Source organism: Mustela putorius, unplaced genomic scaffold (assembly GCF_011764305.1).
Source record: "Mustela putorius furo isolate JIRA1106 unplaced genomic scaffold, ASM1176430v1.1 tig00001584_pilon_pilon_pilon, whole genome shotgun sequence".
In the NCBI taxonomy this organism is placed as follows: Eukaryota; Metazoa; Chordata; class Mammalia; order Carnivora; family Mustelidae; genus Mustela; species Mustela putorius.
The window spans coordinates 1,235,294-1,259,277 of record NW_025421806.1 but is presented as its reverse complement, the minus strand read 5'-3'; the positions used below and the strand labels follow the sequence as shown (position 1 = coordinate 1,259,277).

The following is a 23,984-nucleotide window of genomic DNA, read 5'->3' as shown; positions in this document are numbered from 1 at the left end:
AGTAGTAGGTCTAGGACTTGAAGCCAAAGTCTCTTGATTGTATTTATAGGGCTCTTTCTGCCACATTGTGTAGCCTCTGAAGGGTTTGGTGGAAAGAGTACTGACTGGAGAAGAACAGTGGGTTCGGAATTAGGAGAGCTCTTGAGGTGGGCTGCTTGTTGGAACTGTCCAGTGTGAGTCGTCATTTTGATTTACCTTGGGAACTGTGCATCATGAACTCGAATGCAGCTCTGTGCTTCATTTCAACTTCATACCTTTTTTTTTTTTTTTTTTTTAAGAATTATTTATTTATTTATTTATTTGACAGAGAGAGAGCTCACAAGTAGGCAGAGAGGCAGACAGACAGAGATGGGGAAGCAGGCTTCCTGCTGAGCAGAGAGCCCGATGTGGGCCTCGATCCCAGGACCCTGAGACCCTGAGACCATGACCTGAACCGAAGGCAGAGGCTCAACCCACTAAGCCACCCAGGCACCCTCAACTTCATATTTCTAACATGATACATGTTGATTATACCTATAAGAATTTTGTGGCAGGGTGGCGCCAGGATGGTTTATTCAGTTAAGCATCTGCCTTCAGCTCAGGTCATGATCTTGCAGTCCTGGGATCAAACCCCACATCAGGCTCCCTGCTCAACAGGGAACCTGCTTCTTCTTCTGCTCCTCTCCACTTTCATTCTCTCTCTAATAAATAAATAAAATCTTTAAATTAAAAAAAAATTTTTAATGGCTTCAGTGTCTCTCTGAGGTTTCTATTCAAATGCATATTTTTGTATGTTTGCTAATTATCTGTGGCTTTCATAATCCCTATCCATTTTTCTAACCAAGAGTTTGAAAATAAAAAAACAAAAACAATACTATACTTTAGTAGAAGTCTCCTATTCTCTTAAAAGAGATGGTTTAGGGGCGCCTGAGTGGCTCAGTGGGTTAAAGCCTTGGCCTTCGGCTCAGGTCATGATCCCAGGGTCCTGGGATCGAGCCCCGCATCATGCTCTCTGCTCCGTGGGGAGCCTGCTTCCCCCGCTCTCTCTGCCTACTTGTCATCTCTGTCAAATAAATAAAATCTTTAAAAAAAAAAAAAAGAGATGGTTTATAGATCTATTGTCTATAAAATACATGCGAAAGTGTCCTGGGTTACTCATGGACTTAAAGTTTGTTGCAAGTAACATACCTTTCTGCTCCTTTGGCACCAGCTCAACTTTAATTTAAAAAAACCTTTTGTGAAAAAAGCTGTCTCCTAAAAAAAAAAAAAAAAAAAAAGCCAAAAATAAAAGTGTGTGTGGTTTGTGTTTGTGTGAATATGTGTAGGCACATCCCAAACTCTGGTTGTTTTGTTTCATCCACCTCTCCATCAGGTTTTGACGAACTAACCTGCCACTGTGGTGCATCAGTGATCTACCCGCCAGTTCCCTGTGGTACCAGACCCCCTGAGTGTACCCAGACCTGCGCCAGAGTCCATGAATGTGACCATCCAGGTGGGTCCCAGCTCCTTTGCACCTCACAGCCTGCTCGCACTGTGTCATTTCCAAGGTAGCATGACTGTCTTCACTGCTCTGAGGCCATGTTGTGATTGCCACCCCTTGTTCCCTGTTCTCAGGGGCTGCTGCTGTGAAGGTGAGTGTGTGATCTGGGCCACAGCTAGGAATCACAGTGCCCTCCATATCTGTACTCTGTGGATGTCACACACTCCCGAAAAGCTGGGAGAATCTCCATCTGGTCTTACCTTTCGGGAACTTTTCTTCTTTTCTCATTGCCTCCAATCTGGATGTATATTTCATGGTTGAGCATCTTTTTGCAAAATTGAAAGCTACTTGTTTTTTGTTGTTGCTATTGTTATGGAAGTAATGTGTGTTTATTGTAGAAAAAGAAAGAGAGTGAGATAAAGTCAATAAAGTCAAAAGATTGGAATTAAACAATCTATTATCCCACCTTGCAGGAATTACACCTTACTATATACTAGTATTTTTTGGTGCTTTTTTTCCATGGGCAAAATATATATTTGCATTTTTTTCCTTTGCATAAAATAAAAGTGAGATCCCACTGAATTTATTTTAACTAGATTTTCTCCTCTTACTATATTTTGAATCTCTTTTCTCACCAGTGAATATTTTTCTACAACATAGGGTTTTTTTTTCAAGATTTATTTATTTGAGAGGGCGCGCATGAGTAGGTGGGGCAGAGGGAGAGGGAGAATCTTTTTTTTTTTTTTTTTTTTTTAAGATTTTATTTATCTACCTGACAGAGATCACAAGTAGGCAGAGAGGCAGGCAGAGCGAGAGGAGGAAGCAGGCTCCCCGCCAAGCAGAGAGCCTGATGTGGGGCTCAATCCCAGGACCCTGGGACCATGACCTGAGCCGATGCCACTGAGCCATTCAGGCACCCCGGGGAGGGAGAATCTTAAGCAGACTCCCTGCTTACACGAGCCCAATGCGATGCAGGGATCAATCTCAACCCAGAACCAAGAGTTGACTCTCAACCAAGTGGGCCATCCAGGTGCCCCTCTATAGTATAGATTTTTAATAGTTAAGGGGGTGCGCTGTTACATGGATGGGCCATAACTTAGTCTTATGTTGCTGGACAATTAAGTTGTTTTCAAATCTTCTCTCATAAACTGCTGGAGATACCAGGCCTGTAGCTACTTAACATCATCCATTTTCTGTCCAGTCTAGTTCCTGGCTTTCCTCTGGGACCATTTTGGGCTCATCATTTCATTTTACCAAGTCCCAGAGGCAAACCTGAAATAACTCCAGTCACCAGATTCCATATGAATCAGACTGACAAATAGGCTACCAGTTCTCACTTTTTTTTGTTTTTGTTTTTGTTTTTTTAAAGATTTTATTGATTTATCAGAGAGAGAGAGAGCGAGAGTGAGCATAGGCAGACAGAATGGCAGGCAGAGGCAGAGGGAGAAGCAGGCTCTCCGCCGAGCAAGGAGCCTGATGTGGGACTCGATCCCAGGACGCTGGGATCATGACCTGAGCCGAAGGCAGCCGCCCAACCAACTGAGCCACCCAGGCGTCCCTCAGTTCTCAGTTTTTTAAGTTAATAGAGTAAAATAGAATTTTAAGTGAATTCTTCATGAAAAAGTCCCTCCTTTCCTGGGGACCTTAGGATGGCCCTCCCAGCTTAGTCTGCAAGCCCATACTTCAGTGTTCACACCAGCATGAATTAAGTGCCCAAGCCAGTACTTACCCCCTTCCTCCTTTATACTCACTTGCAGATGATACAGATGAAGTCCACATCCTGGTGGTTAATGTCCATAGTGAGAACTTAACCATTTATGAGGTGTGTTGTTTTAGCCTGCATTTGTTCAACATTCGTTTAACTGGTCTTTGAGTGTTGTATATCCAACATGGCATCAGACACAGAGGTTCAGAGGAAGAAAAAAGTAGCCGATGACCTAGGAATTCTTACATTCTTCCCAAGAGGAAGAGGGTGGTAGTTACATGCCCATGACACAACCAACCATTACATGAAAATGGACCAGATAATATGGTAGCAAATCATCTGTAAAAGATCTCAGACATCAGGGAGTATAAGAGAGCTCAGGGTCAGGTATGGTCAGCCAAGGAAGGCTTTGTTGTAGGAGATAAGTTCAGATGAACTCTTTTTTTTTAAGATTTTATTTATTTATTTGACAGAGAGCTAGAACACAAGTAAGCAGAGAGGCAGGCAGAGGGAGCGAGAGAAGCAGGCTCTCCGCTGAGCAGGGAGCCCAACATGGGGCTCAATCGCAGGATCTGGGATCATGACCATGAGCCACCCAGGCGCCCCCAGATGAACTGTCTCTTACAGGCAGCAGGGAAATTGAGAGAAATCGGGATCATGTCAGATGGAATGAGTAGTAAAGATAGCTAAGCAAAAGTGAGCAATTGCCATGTAAGGTAGGGCCAAAAGAATGATTGAGTAGAATGGACAGACCAGAGGCTGTGCCGAAGGAGATGAGTTGAGAAACTGCCTCCCTTTCTGCTTCCCTGTTCATGTGTCTGTCCTGCCTCAGTGGAGGTTTCTTTTTCTCACTCATGCTCATCCTTCAACACTTTAAAGCACCTACTTTTTACTTTCCTGTTTTCCATTTTGAAAAGTACTCCCAGGGGCACCTGGATGGTTCAGTTGGTTAAGCATCTGCCTTCAGCTCAGGACAGGATCCCAGGATCCTGGAATTGAGCCCCACATTAGGCTTTTATTCCTCTGCCCCTCCCCCTCCGCTCTAATGCTGTCTGTGTCTTTCTCTCAAATACATAAATAAATAAATAAATAAATAAATAAATAAAATCTTTAATAAAATAAAACAGCTTCTAAACTTTAAAGCTCCATGTTATATATCATTATAACATATATAATAATTTACATGGCTTTATTATTTTTTTAAAGATTTATTTATTTGAGAGAAGGAGAAAGTGCATGCACAACCGGGGTTGGAGGGGAGGGACAGACTCTCCACTGAGCAGGGAGCCTGACGTGGGCCCCAATCCCTGAGATCATGACCTGAGCCGAAGTCAGATGCTTAACCAATTGAGCCACTGAGGTTCCCCAGTTTATGTGGCTTTATTTGAACATTATTCCTAAATATAATTCCTAATTTCCTTTCTCTTTTAACAGTGTATCATTCTTGTCATAGTGAAGAGAAGTGTCCCCCTTGTACTTTCCTAACTCAGAAATGGTGCATGGGAAAACACGAGGTAAGTTTTCTCTCTCAAGTGTTTATTGTTCCAGCTAGAGATTTATAATTGAATTACTTTTGGAATTGTTAGTCTTATTGATTCTCAAAGTAAAAATACACTCCAAGAAGTAGAGTTTTGCTTTTGCCACTTTTTTCTTTATTTTTTAAAATTAAGATATAATTTGCATAAAATAAAATTTATCTACCACCACACTGTGGCTAAATGCTGGTTGAAGAAATAGAAGAATCCAGGACCCCTAGGTGGCTCAGTTGAGCGTCCAGTTCTTGGTTTCAGTTCAGGTCATGATCTCTTAGAGTCATGAGATCGAGCCTTGCATCAGGCTCCGCACTCAGCATAGAGTCTACTTCTCTCTCTCTCCGCCACCCCCTCACCCCCGCCGCCAACTGCCCTACCCTCGCTTGCATGCTCTTGCTCTCTCTGTCTTTCCCTAAAATAAACAAATCTAAAAAAAATGAAGACTTACTCTTTTAAGTGTTCAGGTCCTTGAATTTTGACAAAAACTTTAGTATAGTCATGGATTTGCCACCACAGTCAAGATGTAGAATAGTTCATGCACCTCCAAATATTCCTTCATGTCTCTGTAGTTCTTTTGCTCTCTGTCTCCAGGCCCTGGCAACCAGTGATCTGTCTGTCCCAGTAGTTTTGCCTTTTCTGGAATGTCACATGAATGAAATCATACAGTGGGCAGTATTTTGAGCCTCTTTGCTATCATTTTGACTCTGGTTGCAATCAAGTGAAAGTCAGTGGCCTTGAAAATGTGGGCTGTGTTCAGAGACAACTTTTAGGTTAACTAGCATGGAAGAGGTTGCTAGCCTGGGTAAAGGTGTTACAGTGAGAGCACCCATGGAGGTGGTCTCTCCACCACCTGCCACTGTTCTTCCTCTATGCCCTGTGCAGCTTCCTGTCCCGGCCACTGGATCAAAACACCTTCCTCCAGGTTCATCTGTGCCTCTGAAATGCCACTACTATGAAGGACTTTCATCCTCATTCTCAACTTGTAAGCTTATTTGGCACCATTGACTATAGACCCTTGGAAGCACTTTTAAAAATTCTTTATTTTAAAAAATGCATATTCACTGTAGGCAATTAAGAATATACAATTCTGGGGGCGCCTGGATGGCTCAGTGTGTTGGGCCTCTGCCTTGGGCTCAGATCATGATCTCAGGCTCCTGGGATCGAGCCCCGCATGGGGCTCTCTGCTCAGCGGGAAGCCTGCTTCCCCCTCTCTCTCTGTTAAATAAATAAATAAAATCTTTAAAAAAAGAAAGAATATACAATTCTGCAGTCCAGAAAGAAATACTCTTAACATTCTTGTGCCTAGATTATCAGGCATATGTGACACATACTTTCTCATACTCTATTAAGTTCATATGGTTTTTATGGGGTGTCTAGGTGGCTTATTCACTCAAGTGTCCAACTCTTGATCTAAGCTCAGGTTTTGATTTCAGGGTTGTGAGTTCCAAGACCCATGCCCACAAAGGAGCCCACGTTTAAAAAAAAAAGATTATAGGGGATGCCTGGGTGGCTCAGTTGGTTAAGCGGCTGCCTTTGGCTCAGGTCATGATCTCAGGGTCCTGGGATCGAGTCCCACATCGGGCTCCGCAGGGAGCCTGCTTCTACCTCTGCCTCTACCTGCCACTCTCCCTGCCTGTACTCTCTATCTCTCTGACAAATAAATAAATAAAATCTTTAAAAAACAAAAAAATTATACTATTTGTAACCTTTTTTTTTTAAGATTTTATTTATTTATTTGACAGAGAGAGAGGGAGAGATCACAAGTAGGCAGAGAGACAGGCAGAGAGAGAGGAGGAAGCAGGCTCCCTGCTGAGCAAAGAGCCCCAATGCGGGGCTCGATTCCAGGACCCTGAGATCATGACCTGAGCCGAAGGCAGACGCTTAACCCACTGAGCCACCCAGGAGCCCCTATTTGTAACCTTTTTACTTCATAACATGTTAGTCAACATTTTTGGAAACTCTTAATATCTATGACAACATGCTTTCAGTATCTTTATCTTGATGGACATATTTTTTCCCCTTATCTCCTGTGAGTGGTTCTCAAGTCATAGTCCTTATAAATCTTATAGTCCTTATAAATCTCTATAAATCTCACTTTTTTTGAGAGTACCCGTTTTAAGACATCCATGTATTATCTTTGTGTTGATGGCTCATTTGGACTTCATGTGATAAATATTTATTGCATACCTACTAAGTGCTAGATGTAACAGGCCTGGTGCAAGTGATTCAGAAGAGAACAAGATAGGTGTGACTCCTGTCCTTGTAGAGCCTCCTCTGTGGGTCAGGAGGCAGGTGTTTAAACAGTCAATTATAAGTGCAGTGGCAGGGGAAGTAAAAGTACTGAGCAGGATGGAAGGATCCCACACCCAGGGAAGGTGTTTGTAGAGAAAGTGACCTCCTAAAAGATAATGAGAAGGTAGGCAAGTGATGAGGGGAGGGGACAACAGAGGATAGAGCGTGTGCAAAAATTATCTCTAGGGGCGCCTGGGTGGCTCAGTGGGTTAAAGCCTCTGCCTTCGGCTCAGGTCATGATCCCGAGGTCCTGGGATCAAGCCCCGCATCGGGCTCTTTGCTCAGCAAGGAGCCTGCCTCCCATTCTCTCTCTGCCTGCCTCTCTGCCTACTTGTGATCTCTGTCTGTCAAAAATAAATAAAATCTTCAAAAAAAAAAAAGTTATCTCTAGGCCCTGGCAGTAGTGTAAGTAGGTTTTTAGTAATTGGGAACTACAGTCTACCAAAATACTTCTAAAATGGTTCTAAAGCAATTAGAAGCATGTATGTCCTAGACTTTGGATGCCTCTTCAAGAGTAAAAGGTATGTGTCCCTAGAGTCAAAATATATTCCTCATTTTGAGGGTTCTCAAAAGAATTTGAGTGAATGTATAAGAGTAAGCTTTGGTCCCACAGAAATAAAATTCCAGCATCTTTTTCCTGGAGGAAGGAATCCTGGAAGATTTAAAAAATGAGTTTGGGGTTTCATGGCATGTTGCCCCTTAATTTTTTAAGTGACAAAGCTGCTTAAAGCTATGGAGACCATGAGTCAAGAGATGTGAGGAGAGTTGATGATGTATTTATATAAAATAGTCCTGCCAACAGTCTTAAAACCTTGGGTCAAGGGTGTCCCCAGCCCTCAGGGTTCATGTGTCCGCTCACTGCTCTAGCTGTTTGCACAGAGTTGCGGGGAGGTTCAGGGGGTAGGAGTGGGCGGGGATCATCTGATCCTCTCAGTTGGTCATAGCATTTTCAGATATTCCCTATAGTACATGACACATCCCAAGTACATGTCATGTACTTGTTACCCACCCTGGAAAGTGTATATCTTAAGTCACACTTAGTTTCTAGCACAAATTCTTTTGGATCATAAGTATTATTAAATAAGGTTCAGATTTGTTTATTTTCAAGCTAACCTTTCAAATTTTGAATATCAGCCTAATTTTTTTCAAATAAAAGTAACTTTCTGAAAATTCAGAAATGTTTAAATACGAAGTTAAAACTCATCTCAAATCCCACGTGGAGATAAGAATCTGGCTACTTCTGTTTCTCCTAGTTACGAAGCAACATCCCCTGTCACCTGGCTGATATCTCTTGCGGATTACCCTGCAGTGCCACGCTACCATGTGGGATGCACAAGTGTCAGAGACTCTGTCACAAAGGAGAATGTCTTGTGGACGAAGCCTGCAAGCAGCCGTGCATCACCCCCAGAGCTGACTGTGGCCACCCGTGTATGGCGCCCTGCCACCCCAGCTCACCCTGCCCCATGACTGCTTGTAAAGCCAAGGTGCGTATTTCTGGCTCCAGATAGGGCGTTGACTGTACTTCTAGGGCTGCTAGTGAGTCCAGGACTGCTTGCAGAGGCACCTGGGCCCACATTCTAATCAGAAGTCACTGGTTGCAAGGTACCTCAAGTTAAGTTAGCAATAGGAAGGTGGAATAAATTACACAGATTTCTGTGCCCCGCTTGAAATGGCCTTTTAGTTCAGGAGGTACCCAGTGCCACTTGACCTGGTCTCTCTGTCTTAGAGCAGATTCTGAAGAGAGACTCAGATTGCCTGCTCTGTTTATTCAACAAATATATAAGTATTTTGTGCAAGATGTTTTGCTAGGTGCTGGAGCTATACCAGTAAACCGGAAACACACACTCGCTTCCGTGAGTTGGGACAGATACTGCCTACTTACTCAGATAACGAATTATGACTGTGGTGAACAAGAAATTGCACCTTTGTAGAGGGCGCTGTAAGAACATGGGAGTGGGCAATTTAGTCTGTTCTGAGGGATCTAAGCAAGGCCTCCCTGAGGAGATGAAAGCAGATGGATGAGGTGGACTTGATTAGGCTTTGGATGGTCCTGGCCAGGTTCAGTGGTAAAAACCTCATTCTAGGCCTGCCCCTTCAGGTAGGGTTAAGTAAGGCCAGTAGTAATTCCCAGAAGGAGTCATCGTAGAATGAACCATTCCCTCCTAGCATGTCAACTACCACATCAGTTTGCATGCATGGTTAGCTTCCTCCATCCTGAAGGGTAGACACTCATTGTATCCTCTGCCATGGTTTGATTTGAGAGAGGCTTTAAAAGTGAGACCTGTCAGGTGCTTGGGTGGCTCAGTTGGTTAAACAACTGCCTTCAGCTCAGGTCATGATCCCAGAGTCCTGGGATCAAGTCCCACATCACGCTCCCAGCTCCATGGAGAGCCTGCTTCTCCCTCTGACCTTCTCCCCTCTCACGCTGTCTCTCTCTCTCTCTCTCAAATAAATAAATAAAATCTTCTAAAAAAATAAAAGTGAAACCTGCCTGTTCCTATGGTTTCCATGTGCTAAAAGTCCCTCCATGTTAATCTTATTGCAGATAGAGCTGCATTGTGAATGTGGACGAAGAAAAGAGATGATGATTTGCTCTGAAGCTTCCAGTACTTATCAAAGGTTAGTGCTCTTAAATGTTAACTAACAGTGGTGGATCTCAGTTTACAGAAAGTACACATGTGTATACATATGTTTATTGTCGAGTCCTTGGAACTTTTGTCAAGTTTGGAAAGTTTTTTCTTTTTTTTAGAAAGAGCTTGTGCAGGGGCGCCTGGTTAGCTCAGTCGATTAAGTGTCCAATTCCTGGTTTCAGCTGAGATCGTGATTTAGTGGTCATGGGATAGAGCCCTGAGTCAGGCTCTGCACTCAGCGTGGAGTCTGCTTCAGATTCTCTCTCCTTCTCCCTCCCACTTACGTGTTCCTTAGCGCGCTCTCTCTCAAATAAATAAATAAATAAATAAATATTTTTAAATGGAAAAGAAAATTTGTGCACAAGCTGGGGGTAGTGGGAGATAATCTTTTTTTTTTTTTTTTAAAGATTTTATTTATTTATTTGACAGAGAGAGAGTGAGAGATCACAAGCAGGCAGGCAGAGAGGGCGAAGCAGGCTTCCTGCCAAGCAGAGAGCCTGATGTCGGGCTTAATCCCAGGACTCGGAGATCATGACCTGAGCTGAAGGCAGAGGCTTAACCCTCTGAGCCACCCAGGCACCCCAGGGAGAGAGACTCTTAAGCAGACTCACCACTGAATGCAGAGCCTGACACAGGACTCAATCCCATGACCCTGAGATCACAGCCTGAGCCGAAATCAAGAATCAGATGCTTAACTGACTGAGCCACTCAGGTGCCCCCTGAAAAGTTGTTTAAAATAAAGTTTTCTAAAAATAATTAATTAATGAAGTAAAATTTCCTGAATCTAGTTTTTCTGGTTCAAAGAAAAAAGTACTGCTTTGTGTCCCTTTCCTTCCCTAACTTTCATTTGTAAAATATCTTTTTTCTTTTTCCTCCTCTTTCTTTGTCTCTCTCCCTTCTGGTCTTATTACGCCATGGGGTCAGAAGGGAAGATGTCCTGAAGTTTCATGAATTGCTTTAACATCCCGCCACTTGTGGTGGCACAGCCAGGAAAAGTCCTGTGCTCCTCTTCTGTAGCGGGGGTTTCTGACTATTCTCTGAATTGTCTTTGTAGCCTCCTTAAATCCTGGGACTGGGTGGCCAGAAAGGGATCTCAGTAAGGAGGTGAAGGTGTTAGGGAGGGTGGCTGTATGTGTCTCTGATTACATGCAGAGATGTGTCATGGAGATAGGATTTTTGGACTAAGAAGAATACATCAGAGTGGCTCTGACATTAGTGCGTTTGAATACTGACTGAATGCCAGGCATTGGCCTGGATATGCAAGGGGGATTGAATAGACTGTCTCATTGCTTCTAATGAAGCTACTTAGAATTTAAGGAGATAGGACAGAAGCGTGTGGGTAGTTCATAGTATGTAGGTTTCTGAGGCCCACAAATTGTCCAGCATAGATTCAATTTGAAGTCTTCTATATACCTAGTATTAGGACGCTCCTGTGAAACTGCAATGCCTTTTCTTCCTTTCTTTTTTATACTTCAGAATAGCTGCTATTTCCATGGCCTCTAAAATAACAGACATGCAGCTTGGCGATTCAGTGGAAATCAGCAAGTTAATTACTAAGAAGGAAATTCACCAAGCCAGGTAATTTTTAAAATGTTTGTGTTGTGTTAGAATTAATTTCCAGGGGCACCTGAGTGGCTCAGTAGGTTAAGCATCTGCCTTCGGTTTGGGTCATGGATCTCAGGGTCCTGGGATCGAGCCCCACATTGTGTTCTCTGCTCAGTGGGGAGCCTGCTTCCCCCTCTCTTTCTGCCTGCCTCTCTGCCTACTTGTGATGTCTGTCAAATAAATAAATAAAATCTTAAAAAAAAAAAAGAATTAATTTCCAGAGGGTAGGAACCATTCATTTGTCTATCTCCCACAGCAAAGCCTTGCACAGACAGGTGTTTCAACAGACATTTGATGTTAAAAGACCACACTCAGTCCATTGCCACAAATCTTACTCAGGATATAGTTATGACTAGAAGAGACTTTTCTAGGCCTCTCTTCAAACAATAGCCAGGGGGAGCAGAGACCTGGATGTGTCCAGCCAAACCCAAGAGAACCAGCTGTGTCAAGAGAGGGAGGTAGGGATGCCTGGGTGGCTCAGCGCGTTGAACCTCTGCCTTCGGCTCAGGTCATGATCTCAGAGTCCTGGAATTGAGTCCCACATCGGGCTTTCTCCTGAGCGGAGAGCCTGCTTCCCCCTCTCTCTCTGCCTGCCTCTCTGCCTACTTGTACTCTCTCTCTGTCAAATACATACATAAAATCTATAAAAAGGCGGGAGGGGGGAAGAGCTGGGGCTGTCAGGGGGTCATTAGGAGTGTTTTGGAGACCCTTTGAGGCCCTTCTGAGGACTCCTACTAGATTCGAGTCCCATAACCCAGAGGCCCCCCAACCTGTTCTTGAGAGGGACCTCATGTAACCATGTTTTTGGCCAGAGTCTACTCTGTTCCCAGGTTGACAAAGAACTTACTGCTGGGTAGGAGTTGTGAAAAATCTGTGCCCTGACTTTATCTGTTTCATTTGTTTCTCAAGGCTGGAGTGTGATGAGGAGTGTTTAGCCTTGGAAAGGAAAAAGTAAGTCATTTCCTGCTTTTTATCTACTTGTTCTTGAGCTCTGTGAAATTAATAGGAAGGAGCAACCATTCAAGCATTCACTCAGCACCTGCTCTGAGTCTTTTGCTGCTGTTGGAGATCAAGAGAAATTCAATCATCAGGAACTGAAATATAAGTATCTAAGGATAAACCACTTAGGTGATTTCAGCATATTTCTGAAACATGGGCTTGTTGGTTTGGGGCATAGTATAAACATCACATGCCACAGCATACTTACTCACTGACTGGAGACTTCCTGATTCCAATGGAGATAAGAAGCTTAAAATTTTTTTTTTTTTTTTTTTTTTTTTTTTAAAGATTTTTATTTATTCAATAGACAGATCACAAGTAGGCAGAGAGGCAGGCAGAGAGAGAGGGGAAGCAGGCTCCCTGCAGAGCAGAGAACCCGATGTGGGGCTCGATCCCAGGACCCTGAGATCATGACCTGAGCCGAAGGCAGCGGCTTAACCCACTGAGCCACCCAGGCGCCCCGAAGCTTAAAATTTTTTTAATGACCTTTTATGTTAAAGTATAACATACATATAGAAAGATTGGAAATGTACAGATCAGTGAGTCATCACAAAGTAAATACAGTGGTGTAATCAGCACCCAGGTCAAGAAATAGAAAATTACCAGAATACTTTCCTATACTTCACCAAGTTAAAATGTCTATCCTGACTTCTAACACTTTGGATTAGTTTTGTCTATTTTGAACTTTATATAAATGAAGAAATCTTATAGTTTGCATTTTTGTCTGGCTTTTATGACATTTGTGATATTCCTCTTGTTGCATGTAGCAGTACTTTGTTCATTTGCATTCCTCCATGATATTTTATTGTATTAAGATAATATAATTTATCATTCTGCCATTAATAGGTACGTGTGTGGTTATCACTATTGGGCTGTTACAAATAATGCTCTTTTAAGAATATCAGTATGTTCCCTTTGCTGTATATACATACTCATTTCTGTTAGTTTTAAACTTAGGAGCAGAATTACTGATTTAACAGGGTATTCATACGTTCAACTTTAGTCAGCTCTATGCAACAGTATCCAAAATGATTGTGTCACATTATACTTCTACCACCAGGGTAATAGTTCCCATTGCTCTACACTTTTATTAGCTGTTAGAATTGTTAGTCTTTTTAATTTTAATCTATTCTTGTGAATGTATACCCAGATATCATTGAGCTTTTAGTTTCTATTTCCCTGATGACTAATGAGGTTGAATACTTTTTTATGTTTATTGCAATTTGGATATCCCTTTTTGTGAAGTACCTATTCAGCTCTTTTGCTTATTTTGTAATTGTGTTCTCTTTTTTATATTGATTAGTAGGAGTTCTTTATATTTTTTGGATGTGAATCCTTTACTGGTTTTATATAGTATATTTTCCTGTACTTCATGCTTTCAATTTTCACTCTCTTAATGGTATCTTTTGATAAGCAGAAGTTTCTAATTTTAATGAGTCCAGTTTATTAGTCTTTTCCTTAGAGACTGATGTTTTTTATGTTTAGAGCTACAGTTGACTGATTTTTTTGAACATGGTTTAAGGAGAGTTCACAATTTAGTTTTCTTCCATATGCATGTTCGTGTGACCAATACTGTCATCGAAATGTCCTTTTCCCAGTCTTTCCAATGCCATTTGTCTTTTTTTTTTTAATAGTTTATTTATTTGACAGATAGAGATCACAAGTAAGCAGAGAGGCAAACAGAAAGAGAGGGGGAAGCAGGCTCCCTACTGAACAGAGAGCCCAATGCGGGGCTCAATCTCAGGACCCTGGGATCATGACCTGAGCCGAAGGCAGAGGCTTTAACCCACTGAGCCATCCAGGTGCCCCAGTGCCATTTGTCTTAAATCACATATTCATACTTTTTTTTTACGTATTCATACTATTGCTGAACTCCTTATCCTCCATCACACTAGTATCACACTCTCTTAATTGTTGTACCTTTATAACAATAAAGGTCTTAATATCTGATAGTATGTCTCTTCAAGCATGGTTCTTCTTTTAGATTAACTTGGCTATTCATGAGCATTTGTATTTCCTTTTAAACTTTAGAGTTAGCTTATCAGTATCTGCCCAAAAAAACTACTAAGATTTTTATTGAATTGGTATTTCCTTTATAGATCAGTTGGGGAAGATTTGACGTTTTTATAGTGTTAAGTCTCTTAATCCGTAAGCAAAGTATATCCTTCCAGTTATTCCTGCCTTCTTTGATTTCTCTCAATAATACTCTATAGTTTTCTGTATACAGATTTTATACAACTTGCAGTAGATTTGTTCCTTGCTATTTGATATTGACACTTTTTTAAATGGTAATTTTTCTTGTATCACTTCTTTTTTAGCTCAGCTACCTCCTTTCCTCTCCCTTCCTGTATCACTTCTAAAATTTAATTTTCTTTAAAAAAACTAATTTTCTGGGGTGCCTGGGTGGCTCAGTGGGTTAAGCCTCTGCCTTCGGCTCAGGTCATGATCTCAGTGTCCTGGGATCGAGCCCCGCATGGGGCTCTCTGCTCAGCAGGGAGCCTGCTTCCCCCCTCTCTCTCTGCCTGCCTCTCTGCCTACTTGTGATATCTCTCTCTCTCTCTCTCTCTGTCAAATAAATAAATAAATAAAAACTAATTTTCTAATTGCCTGTTGCTGCTGTATAGAAATTGAATTGGTGTTTATAGACCTGTATTCACAACCTTGCTCAATTCACTTACTGTTTCATGCCCTCATCCAACAATAGTAGTTTTATTTCTTTACAGTTCTTAACTTTTTTCTTTTTCTTGCCTTTTTGCACTGGCTAGAGCCTCCAGTACAGTGTTGAGTAGGAGGTAGTGATAATCAACATTACTGATAGCAGACAGCTTTGAATGTTTCACCACTAAATATGATGTTTTCTGTTAGTCATTTGAGGATGTTCTTTATTAGATTAAGGGGCATTTATTCAGTGACCAGCAGACTTCCTGGTTCTAACAGATTGATTAAAAGGTATAGCCCTCTAAATGTTAACAGTTGGAGAATTTAGGTGAACTGGTATACAGACAGTCCCCAACTTATAGTGACTTAACGATTTTTCAGATTCACAGTGGTGCAAAAACAATATACGTTTAGTAGAAACCATGCCTCAAATTTTGAATTTTGATCTTTTCTCAGGCTAGCAATATGCAGTATAGTGCTCTCTTATGATACTGGGCAGTGACAGCAAACTACAGCTCCCAGTCATCCATGCAATCACAAGGGTAAACAATCCATACACTTACAGCCATTCTGTACCCATATAGCCATCGTGTTTTTCACTTTCCATACAGTGTTCAGTAAATTACATGAGATGTTCAGCACTTAATTATAAAATAGGCTTTGTGGAGTGCCTGGGTAGCTCAGTCATTTGAGCGTCTTGACTCTTGGTTTCATCTCAAGTCATGATCTCAGGGTCGTGAGGCTGAGCCCTATGTCAGGCTCTACAGTGAGTGGGGTGTTGACTTGAGACTGTCTCCCTCTCCCTCTGTCCCCACTCTCGCATTTCCATGAGCACACACACTCTCTCTCTCAAATAAATAAATAAAATCTTAAAAAATAAATGAGCTTTGTGTAAGATGATTTTGCCCAACTGTAACCTAAGGCAGATGTTCTGAGGACATTTAAGGTAGACTAGGCCAAGCCATGATGTTTGGTAGGTTAGATGTATTAAATGCATTTTTGACTTAAAATATTTTGAATTTACGATGGTTTTATCATTATAAAATAAAACTTTGTCACTTTGAAAATTTCTCATATTAAACAAAAACAGACAAGTTCAGACAAAGTACAGTCCTGTTTTATCTTGAAATTTGACTTTCCACTATTGTTAACAGTACCTCTTTAAGTGGCTAAATGCATAGGAAGTATATAATAAATAATAGTGCTGCCCAAATTTCCCTTGGTTTGACCCTTATGGTGAACTCTGTAATAACTGCTGTTCAAACTCTTGACCTTTAGGAACCATCAGTCAAAGTGTTCTCAGTAACAAAATATGAACTGAGTCATGAGTATTCAGAAATGCTGTAGTGAATACACAGAAGGCCTCTAAAGCGTAGAAATGCACCTTTGTGTAGTTCGAGACAGTTTATATAGTAGACTAGAGTCGGATTGCCTGAATTTGAATCCTGCCTTCACAAATCACTTAGCTATGTAACCTTCGGCAAGTCATGTTCTCTTTTGAAGCTTTAATTTTCTTAAAAATCTGTGGAGACAGTGACAATATGTACCTTCCACAGTTGTTGTGAGGATTAAATTAGTTATTAGTTATCCTCAGTAATTAGTTATTGATTAGAGCTGTCTCTTTCAGGGTGCCTGGGTGGCTCAGTCAGTTAAGCGTCTGCCTTAGGCTTAGGTCATGATCCCAGGGTCCTGGGATCAAGCCCCATACTGGGATCCAGGGAGCCTGCCTCTCGCTCTCCCCAACTTGTGCTTTCTTTCTGCCTCTCTCTCTCTCTCTCTCTCAAATAAATAAAATCTTTTTAAGAAAAATAACTGGCTCTCTGTTTTTGAATTTCTCCTCCGTTTTAGAATGATGACCTATAATGGTCCTCACTATATAGAGATTCTTTCTTAATACCCACTGACCTAGGAGAAAAAGAAATGCCAATTTAAAAAAATACATGGGGTGCCCGACTGGCTCCATCAGTAGAGCATGCAACTCTTGATCTCAGTGTTATGAATTTGAGCCCCATGTTGGGTGTAGAGATTATTTTTTAAAAATTAAAAATCTTGGGCACCTGGGTGGCTCAGTTGTTAAGGCTCATGCCTTCAGCTCAGGTCATGATCCCAGGGTCCTGGGATCGAGGCCCACACCAGGCTTCCTGCTCAGGAGGAAGCCTGCTTCTCCCTCTTCCGCTCCCTCTGCTTCTGTTCCTTCTCTCTCTGTGTCTCTCTCTGTCAAATAAATAAATAAAATCTGGGGCGCCTGGGTGGCTCAGTGGGTTAAAGCCTCTGCCTTCGGTTCAGGACATGGTCTCAGGGTCCTGGGATCGAGCCCTGCATTGGGCTGTCTGCTCGGCAGGGAGCCTGCTTCCTCCTCTTTCTCTGCTTGTCTCTTTGCCTACTTGTGATTGGTCAAATAAATAAATAAAATCTTAAAAAAAATTTAAAAATCTTGGGGCGCCTGGGTGATTCAGTGGGTTAAGGCTCTGCCTTTGGCTCAGGTCATGGTCTCAGGGTCCTGGAATCAAGCCCCACATCGGGCTCTCTGCTCAACAGGGAGCCTGCTCCCTCCTCTCTCTCTGCCTGCTGCTCTGCGTACTTGTGATCTCTCTGTCAAATAAATAAATGAAATCTTTAAAAAAAAAAATTTTAAATCTTAGGGACACCTGGGTGGCTCAGTCAGTGAAGCGTCTGCCTTCACCTCAGTTCATGATCTCAGGGTCCTGGGATTGAGCCCCTCATTAGCTGCTTGCTTCTCCCTCTCCCCTCTGCCTGCTGCTCCCTACTTGTGCTCTCTCTCTGTCAAATCAATAAATAAAATCTTAAAAAAATACCATCTCAAGTTGCAAGCATATATTCTGTTGCAGAAATGAAAAACTGGCAGGCCAAATTCAGCCCACTGATATGTTTTATTGGTGTTTAAATTTTAATTCTTGGCTGACTAATCACAACATCAAAACTCTCGAAAATTTCTCTTGAAATTTTTAGAATTAAGCTTAAATCAGATTCATATGTATGGGCATTAAATGTGCAAGAGACCCCTATTTCAGTGTAAACAAAAATTGTACTAAGTGCTAACCTGAATTTTATCTCTCTTTACAAAAGAAAGACATAACTGGGTATTGCTGAGATGCCATGAGATTCGTTCACTGGCAGTCAGAACACAAGTGGGCAGCTGTGGAAAGCTCTCAGACTGTGTTACTCATAGTCTGACCATCTTATCTAGTAATCCCACACCTGGAAATATTTTCCAGAGAAATAACCCTAAAAGTTTTTTGCCTAGTGATATCATGTCACTTAAAATATTCAGAAACTAGGGAATGTTTAAGTAAATTCTGGTAAATACATAATTAGAAGATTATGCATCTATTAAAACAGTAAATGTGAAAAACAAATGTAATATGAGAAATGCCAATCATATAATGATAGGTGAAAAAAAGGTGCCAAATTGGGATTTTTTTAGTTTTGTTCCTTTAAGATTTTATTTCTTTTTTAAGATTTATTTATTTATTTGAGAGTGATAAAGGGAGAGCACAAGCAGGGGCAGAGGCAGAGGGAGAAGCAGGCTCCCCACCAAGCAGGGAGCCTGACACGGGACTCGATCCCAGGACCAAAACCTGAGCTGAAGGCAGATGCCCATCTGACTGAGCCATCCAGGCACCCTCAGATTTTATTTTAAGTAATCTCTTCACCCACTGTGGGACTTGAATTTATAACCCAGATATCCCAAGTCACATGCTCCACTGACTGGGCCCGCCAAGTGCCCCAGATGCCAAGTTTTATAAACACTAATTGCGATGACTTAAAGGGAAAAAAATCTGAAAGGAAGTGTACTGAAATTTTTTGCTTAGGTTGTTAGTGGAATTCTTCTCTTTATTTTCCACATTTTCTGTAAGATGATTCTAGTTTTAATGTGTACATGTCTACCTTATGTATGTATGTATGAGATATTTAGGTAAAACCTCAGAGACTGCCATGCCCCACTGCACTCCCAGTGCTCTCATTTCCTGCCCCCCTTCTCTTCACCAGATAACCCAAGTTGCCAGTATCAGCCCATTTGGTTCACTCAGACCCACCTAGATTTGTCTTATTTTCTTCTAGGAAGACAAAATCATATCTTCTCCCAAGTTGTTGCTATTCCTTCCCTAGTAATTGTGTTTGCTGAAATGGCATCGTTAGTACCTTAAGAACTTAAGACATGGTGGGCTGTCCTGTGTTACTGTAAAAAGTTTTCATGCCCTTTTCCTTTTATTACTTACTTCTCTCTTATTTTCAGGCGGTTAGCAGAGGCGTTTCATATTACTGAGGATTCTGATCCTTTCAATGTACGTTCTTCAGGGTCAAAATTCAGTGACAGTTTAAAAGAGGATGCCAGGTATGTAACTTGTTACCAGCTTGCTTGCTTGCTTTCTTGCTTGCTTGCTTGCTTTTTTAAGATCTTATTTATGTATTTGACGGAGAGAAACAGTGAGGGGAGTGGAGAAGGAGAAAGAGGCTTCCTGCTGATGAGGGGCTCAATCCTAAGACCCTGGGATCATGACCTGAGGCAAAGGCAAACGCTTAACAACTGAGCCACCTAAGCTCCCCTGTTACCAGCTTTCTTAAGTGTGGTTTGCAAGAGTATTTGCTCTTTTAAGATGTAGGAACTAATAAATACTCCTCTGTGATTGAGCCATTTGAAGTTTATACATATAAGAGATTATGATGTTTAATAAAAATCCTTTCTTGATTTCTCACAATTGTCGCCTTGAAGAATTATGCATGGGTTGTGGGGGCTGTGGGTGTATGGACCATGTAGTAGAAGTTTGGGCCTGCCTAGGGCCTGGTTGGACTAGCCTGAACTGAGTGATGGGCTGCCAACGTGGGCCCTCACTTGGGCAATAACAGCTCTTATTTTCTTCCTGTTTCCTGGTCCTTCAGACAGCTCTTTCTCCTTCTGTCTTCTCCTCTCCCATACTTGTTTTCTCTTTTTCTCTTCCTTTGTTAGTCACAGTCAACCTTCTGTTAGCTGATAGTTCTTACCCTTTGCCATTTTTCTGCCCACATTGTTCATTGTCTGCAGATAATGGGCAGAGAATGTGGGTGGAAGGGATTCTCAAAGAGCAGAAACAGATGAAATTAACTGTGATGATTTCTCATTTCAGGAAGGATTTAAAGTTTGTCAGTGACATTGAAAAAGAAATGGAAGCCCTTGTGGAGGCCGTGAATAAGGTTGAAGTCAAAACATCCAACTGGACATATCTCTAAGGCCAGCTTGATAAAAAATCGAGTCCCAGAAACACCATCAGTGTAGAGTAGTTATAGGAAAAAGTCACAGCTTCTTGATGATCCCTATCTTCCCCAAAAGCCCAGCCATTATAACATCCATGGAAGCCTTGTCCTGGTTCAGCAAAGATATTCTTGATCAAATTTAGCATAAATAAAAAAATCTTAGCTCAGTGGCTAAGATTGGGTGAAGCAGCTCTGGACAACAGGGGGCATTTAGTAGTGACAGCTGAATGACTGTGGAGACAGGAAGACGTGATCTCTGAGGGGCTATTTTATGAGAGGGCACACTTGTTCTTTATTACCTCCAAAGCAGGCTAAAAGCCCTTGGGTAAAGATCAAAAGTTGAATGACTAGAGCTGAAGAGTAGTGAGATAGACTCCCTCAAGATAGTGAAACCCTTGTCCTGGAGGTAGCTTTAAGGAGAAAAGTCTCAAATTTAGTCAGAAGCAGCCAACCCCAGGATGGCTCTCTCTTTATTCTGTGGAGACTATCATCTACAGGATGAGATGCCTGTATTAGCTCCATATCTAATGAAGGTGGAGTTCCTTCCCGCCATCTCCCTTAGCCCCTGCCATTCCTCTCTCTCTTCCTTCTGTTCCCATTTCCCGGGATCCTGACCTGAAGGAGAAAATGGAATCCTTGTTCCTCTCCTAACTAGCAAACATACACTAATGTATTTCCCTGCTTTCCATGTATGTGCACATTAAAAATTTTTAGCGTAGAACGTATTTTTGTAAGAAATGAGACTGTCTTATTTTATGTCTTCTATTTATTTAGTCATTTCTTCTGTATATCACTTACTCCCCAGTTACCAGCCCATTAGGAGGAACCATTATACTGTCCTCTTAGGTTCTTTTCACTTCCCCTGATCCCTAATCCCGGCCAGCTGCTGCTGTTGTGACTCACAGAATAGATAAAGGAAGTGCATCAGACCTCATCCTCCCAAACTCCTTGGCTTGCTTAGCAGCCAGCAGAATACCCTGTGCTCTAAAACTCAGCCACCTCTTTGTCAGCCCTGCTGTTTTGGTGTGGTGGGAAGGACCTTTGTAAGTATATTCTGATTTCAGGATGATTTTATCAATCCGTCATCTTTTCCCTCAATACAGGGAAAGAATAGTAAGAAGAGCCACTGCTTCCCTCCCATGAACAGAGACCATCGCCGGATCATCCATGACCTGGCCCAAGTGTATGGCCTGGAGAGTGTGAGCTATGACAGTGAACCAAAGCGCAATGTCGTGGTCACTGCAGTCAGGTGGGTTGATCTTTCTATCACAGGAAGAACTGCTCATTGCAGCAAACTGGACCTCGGAAGCAAGGTCTATGAACATTTGCTTGCCTTACTTCCTCTCCTAGAAGAATAGATAGAAAATCTGCTTCTGGGCTAGCCTTTCTGATATGATCAAAAGGTCTGATCTAAAGGTCTGAGCCAGGGAGCACTTGGGTGGCTCAGTCGATTAAGCAACTGCCTTCGGCTCAGGTCATTATCCCAGGGTCCTAGGATTGAAACCCGCCTTTGGGCTCCTTGCTCAGCGGGGAGCCTGCTTCTCCCTCTCCCTCTGCCTACTACTCTGCCTGCTTATGCTTGCTGTCTGTCAAATAAATAAAATCTCTAAAAAATAAAAAAACAAAAAAATAAAGCTCTGAAACAGAGAGCAAAGCCCATATTTCAGTCCACAGGACAGACATGCCTAAAGACATTCAAGCCTCTTGTCTGCCCAATTTATGAGCAACACAGGAGGTAGCGTTTCGCCAGGCACAGGGAACAGACCCTAAGGACCTGGGTTGAGTGCCTGGCCATCGCATCTATCTATCCCTTTTTCCCTTGTCCTTCTGGCATGATGAAATCAAAAAATGCTGGACTCTGATTCAGGGCATCCCCCGTAAACAGTGTTTGCCATTAGAGGAAACTAAGGCTGTAGTGTGAGCTGGTGTGATAGAGAGGATCTAGGATCACTGTCAGAACTTGACAGAGTAGGTCCTTACCAATGAAGAAAACTTAAGTGCGGGACCAGAGGGAACAGATAACAGGCCCAGGGAGAGGTGGGTGGAAGGATGAGGGTTAAATGACGGTGACCATGCCTGAGAGGAGATGGGTCACATCAGAGCGCTCAGCAGCAGCCCGTTTGAAAGTCCTGACTGGATTTCCAGCGGTCTGCCTATCTCCACAAATAAGTCTCATTTTTCAATACTTTGTGTTCTGACTTTTATCAGAGGGAAGTCCATTTGTCCTCCTACCACGCTGACAGGTGTCCTTGAAAGGGAAATGCAGTCACGGCCTCCACCACCAATTCCTCACCACAGACATCAGACCGACAAGTAAGGATCCTTCAGCTGCTTTCCAAAGGCCCTGTATTCAGAGGAGACAGCAGGGGCTGAACTGTCCGGGACTCCACTAGCCATTGGCTGCCTCTTGGGCCTGACCTTGGGGTGCTTGGTTCAAATAAGTCAGGTTTGGTCTACGGCCATACCACCCTGAACGCGCCCGATCTCGTCAAATAAGTCAGGTTTGACTGGAATGTCAGACCTTTGTTCATGTCCGAGAGCTCCCAAGTTTGATGTTTGTAGTGCCCACTGTCCCTCTGGGGAAAAAATCACTGGACATAACTTCTGTGGTGTAGGTGGTGACACTGGGAATTGGATTCAGTCTGTCACACCAGAGCATTTAGGAACATGACATGGTTCACTAAGTTATTCTGGAGGTGAAAGTCAGATAGTGGGTCAGGGTTGCAGTGTAGGTGGATACTTTTGTGTTTTGATCTGTCATCTGTATGGTTTGAATAATTTTTACAACAAAAACATGTATTCATAATTTAAAGAGAAAAGAAAACCACATTGGCAAGCAGCAGGTTTCAGGAGCAGGGATGGAGCACCATCCCTTTTTCCCTTACTGTGACTGAGGCAGCATTGCCGAAAGTTGCTCTGAAACCATGCAGGGTCCCCCAATGCTGTTCTGGCCTTCCGCACAGCAGCCCTACCAGAACCTCTTATACAAAACCTATGGGAGGGTGGAAAGGGCAGTTCTACAGGGTCACCATGGTGGCCTTGGCAGTCGTGTTCCCGAGGACTGGACAGGACAGCTAGGTGTTGCCCACTGGGTATAACCTTGGCAGGGATTGTCTAGATTAACGTAGTTCCCCAGAACCAGCCCTGCTTCACCCCTGGAGAGCAGACGGCATGGATTCTAGTCAGCTCAGCTCCATATCCACATGGGCAGTGGTTTGGGAAACATGAAGGTATTCCACATGTTGTTCCACAGCTGTGTCCAGTACCACTTCATCATAACCATGTGGGATCTTTGGCCTGTTCATGCCATGCTTTTTTCCCCCTTTATTTGCTTTATTTTAGTATAAAACTTTATTGTGGAAAACTTTTCAGAGTAGAGAAATAGTGTTAATAGAGTGAACCCCTGTGTGCCCATCACCAAATTTTAAATAGTTCCCTGCTCATGTGGGCCCCAGTGTCTTATCAAAGCTTTGCAAATGGTAAATCAGCAGATCCTTAACTTTCTGTAGGCTTCAGTCTATTTCCCCCAAACAAGAAAAAATTGATTATTCTTTGTTTGCTTTTCAGAAATCCTGCAAGCAGTAATTTACAGAAAATAGCCAAGGAACCAGTAATTGACTACTTTGATGTCCAGGACTGAGAAGATCAAGATGCACTTAGATAAAAGAATGATTAGGTGTGATGGAGACTTGTTTGCCAGCAGATAAATCATGCTTGTTCCCAGTTAACTGCCTGGTGGACTCACACACAGTCTCATATACTGTCTTGTACTGATACGTCCAAAGCATGAGTGTGTCAGAAATCTCCTTGTCCTCTATTCTGTGTGTATAAAGTGTTTCAGTACGGCCAGA

General features: G+C 42.4%; 1 protein-coding gene across 7 annotated transcripts in view; it reads left to right on the top strand.

Annotated features, from left to right (window-relative positions):
• Window positions 1–23,984, top strand: part of NFX1 (nuclear transcription factor, X-box binding 1) — an 81,487-nt gene extending 57,503 nt beyond the window's left edge. For 4 of the 7 annotated variants that reach the window (XM_013062916.2, XM_004765337.3, XM_013062915.2 and 1 more), the window contains exons 14-24: window positions 1,352–1,471; window positions 4,599–4,678; window positions 8,242–8,472; window positions 9,534–9,607; window positions 11,095–11,196; window positions 12,133–12,174; window positions 19,139–19,237; window positions 20,007–20,073; window positions 21,237–21,382; window positions 22,342–22,446; window positions 23,701–23,984. In XM_013062916.2, coding sequence (XP_012918370.1) covers window positions 1,352–1,471; window positions 4,599–4,678; window positions 8,242–8,472; window positions 9,534–9,607; window positions 11,095–11,196; window positions 12,133–12,174; window positions 19,139–19,237; window positions 20,007–20,073; window positions 21,237–21,382; window positions 22,342–22,446; window positions 23,701–23,773 — 1,139 coding nt within the window. In that variant the 3' untranslated portion in view covers window positions 23,774–23,984. Of the gene's footprint in view, window positions 1–1,351; window positions 1,472–4,598; window positions 4,679–8,241; window positions 8,473–9,533; window positions 9,608–11,094; window positions 11,197–12,132; window positions 12,175–19,138; window positions 19,238–20,006; window positions 20,111–21,236; window positions 21,383–22,341; window positions 22,447–23,700 lie in introns of those variants that run through there. The other 3 variants (XM_013062917.2, XR_006608920.1, XM_045087911.1) reach the window with 3 other exon arrangements.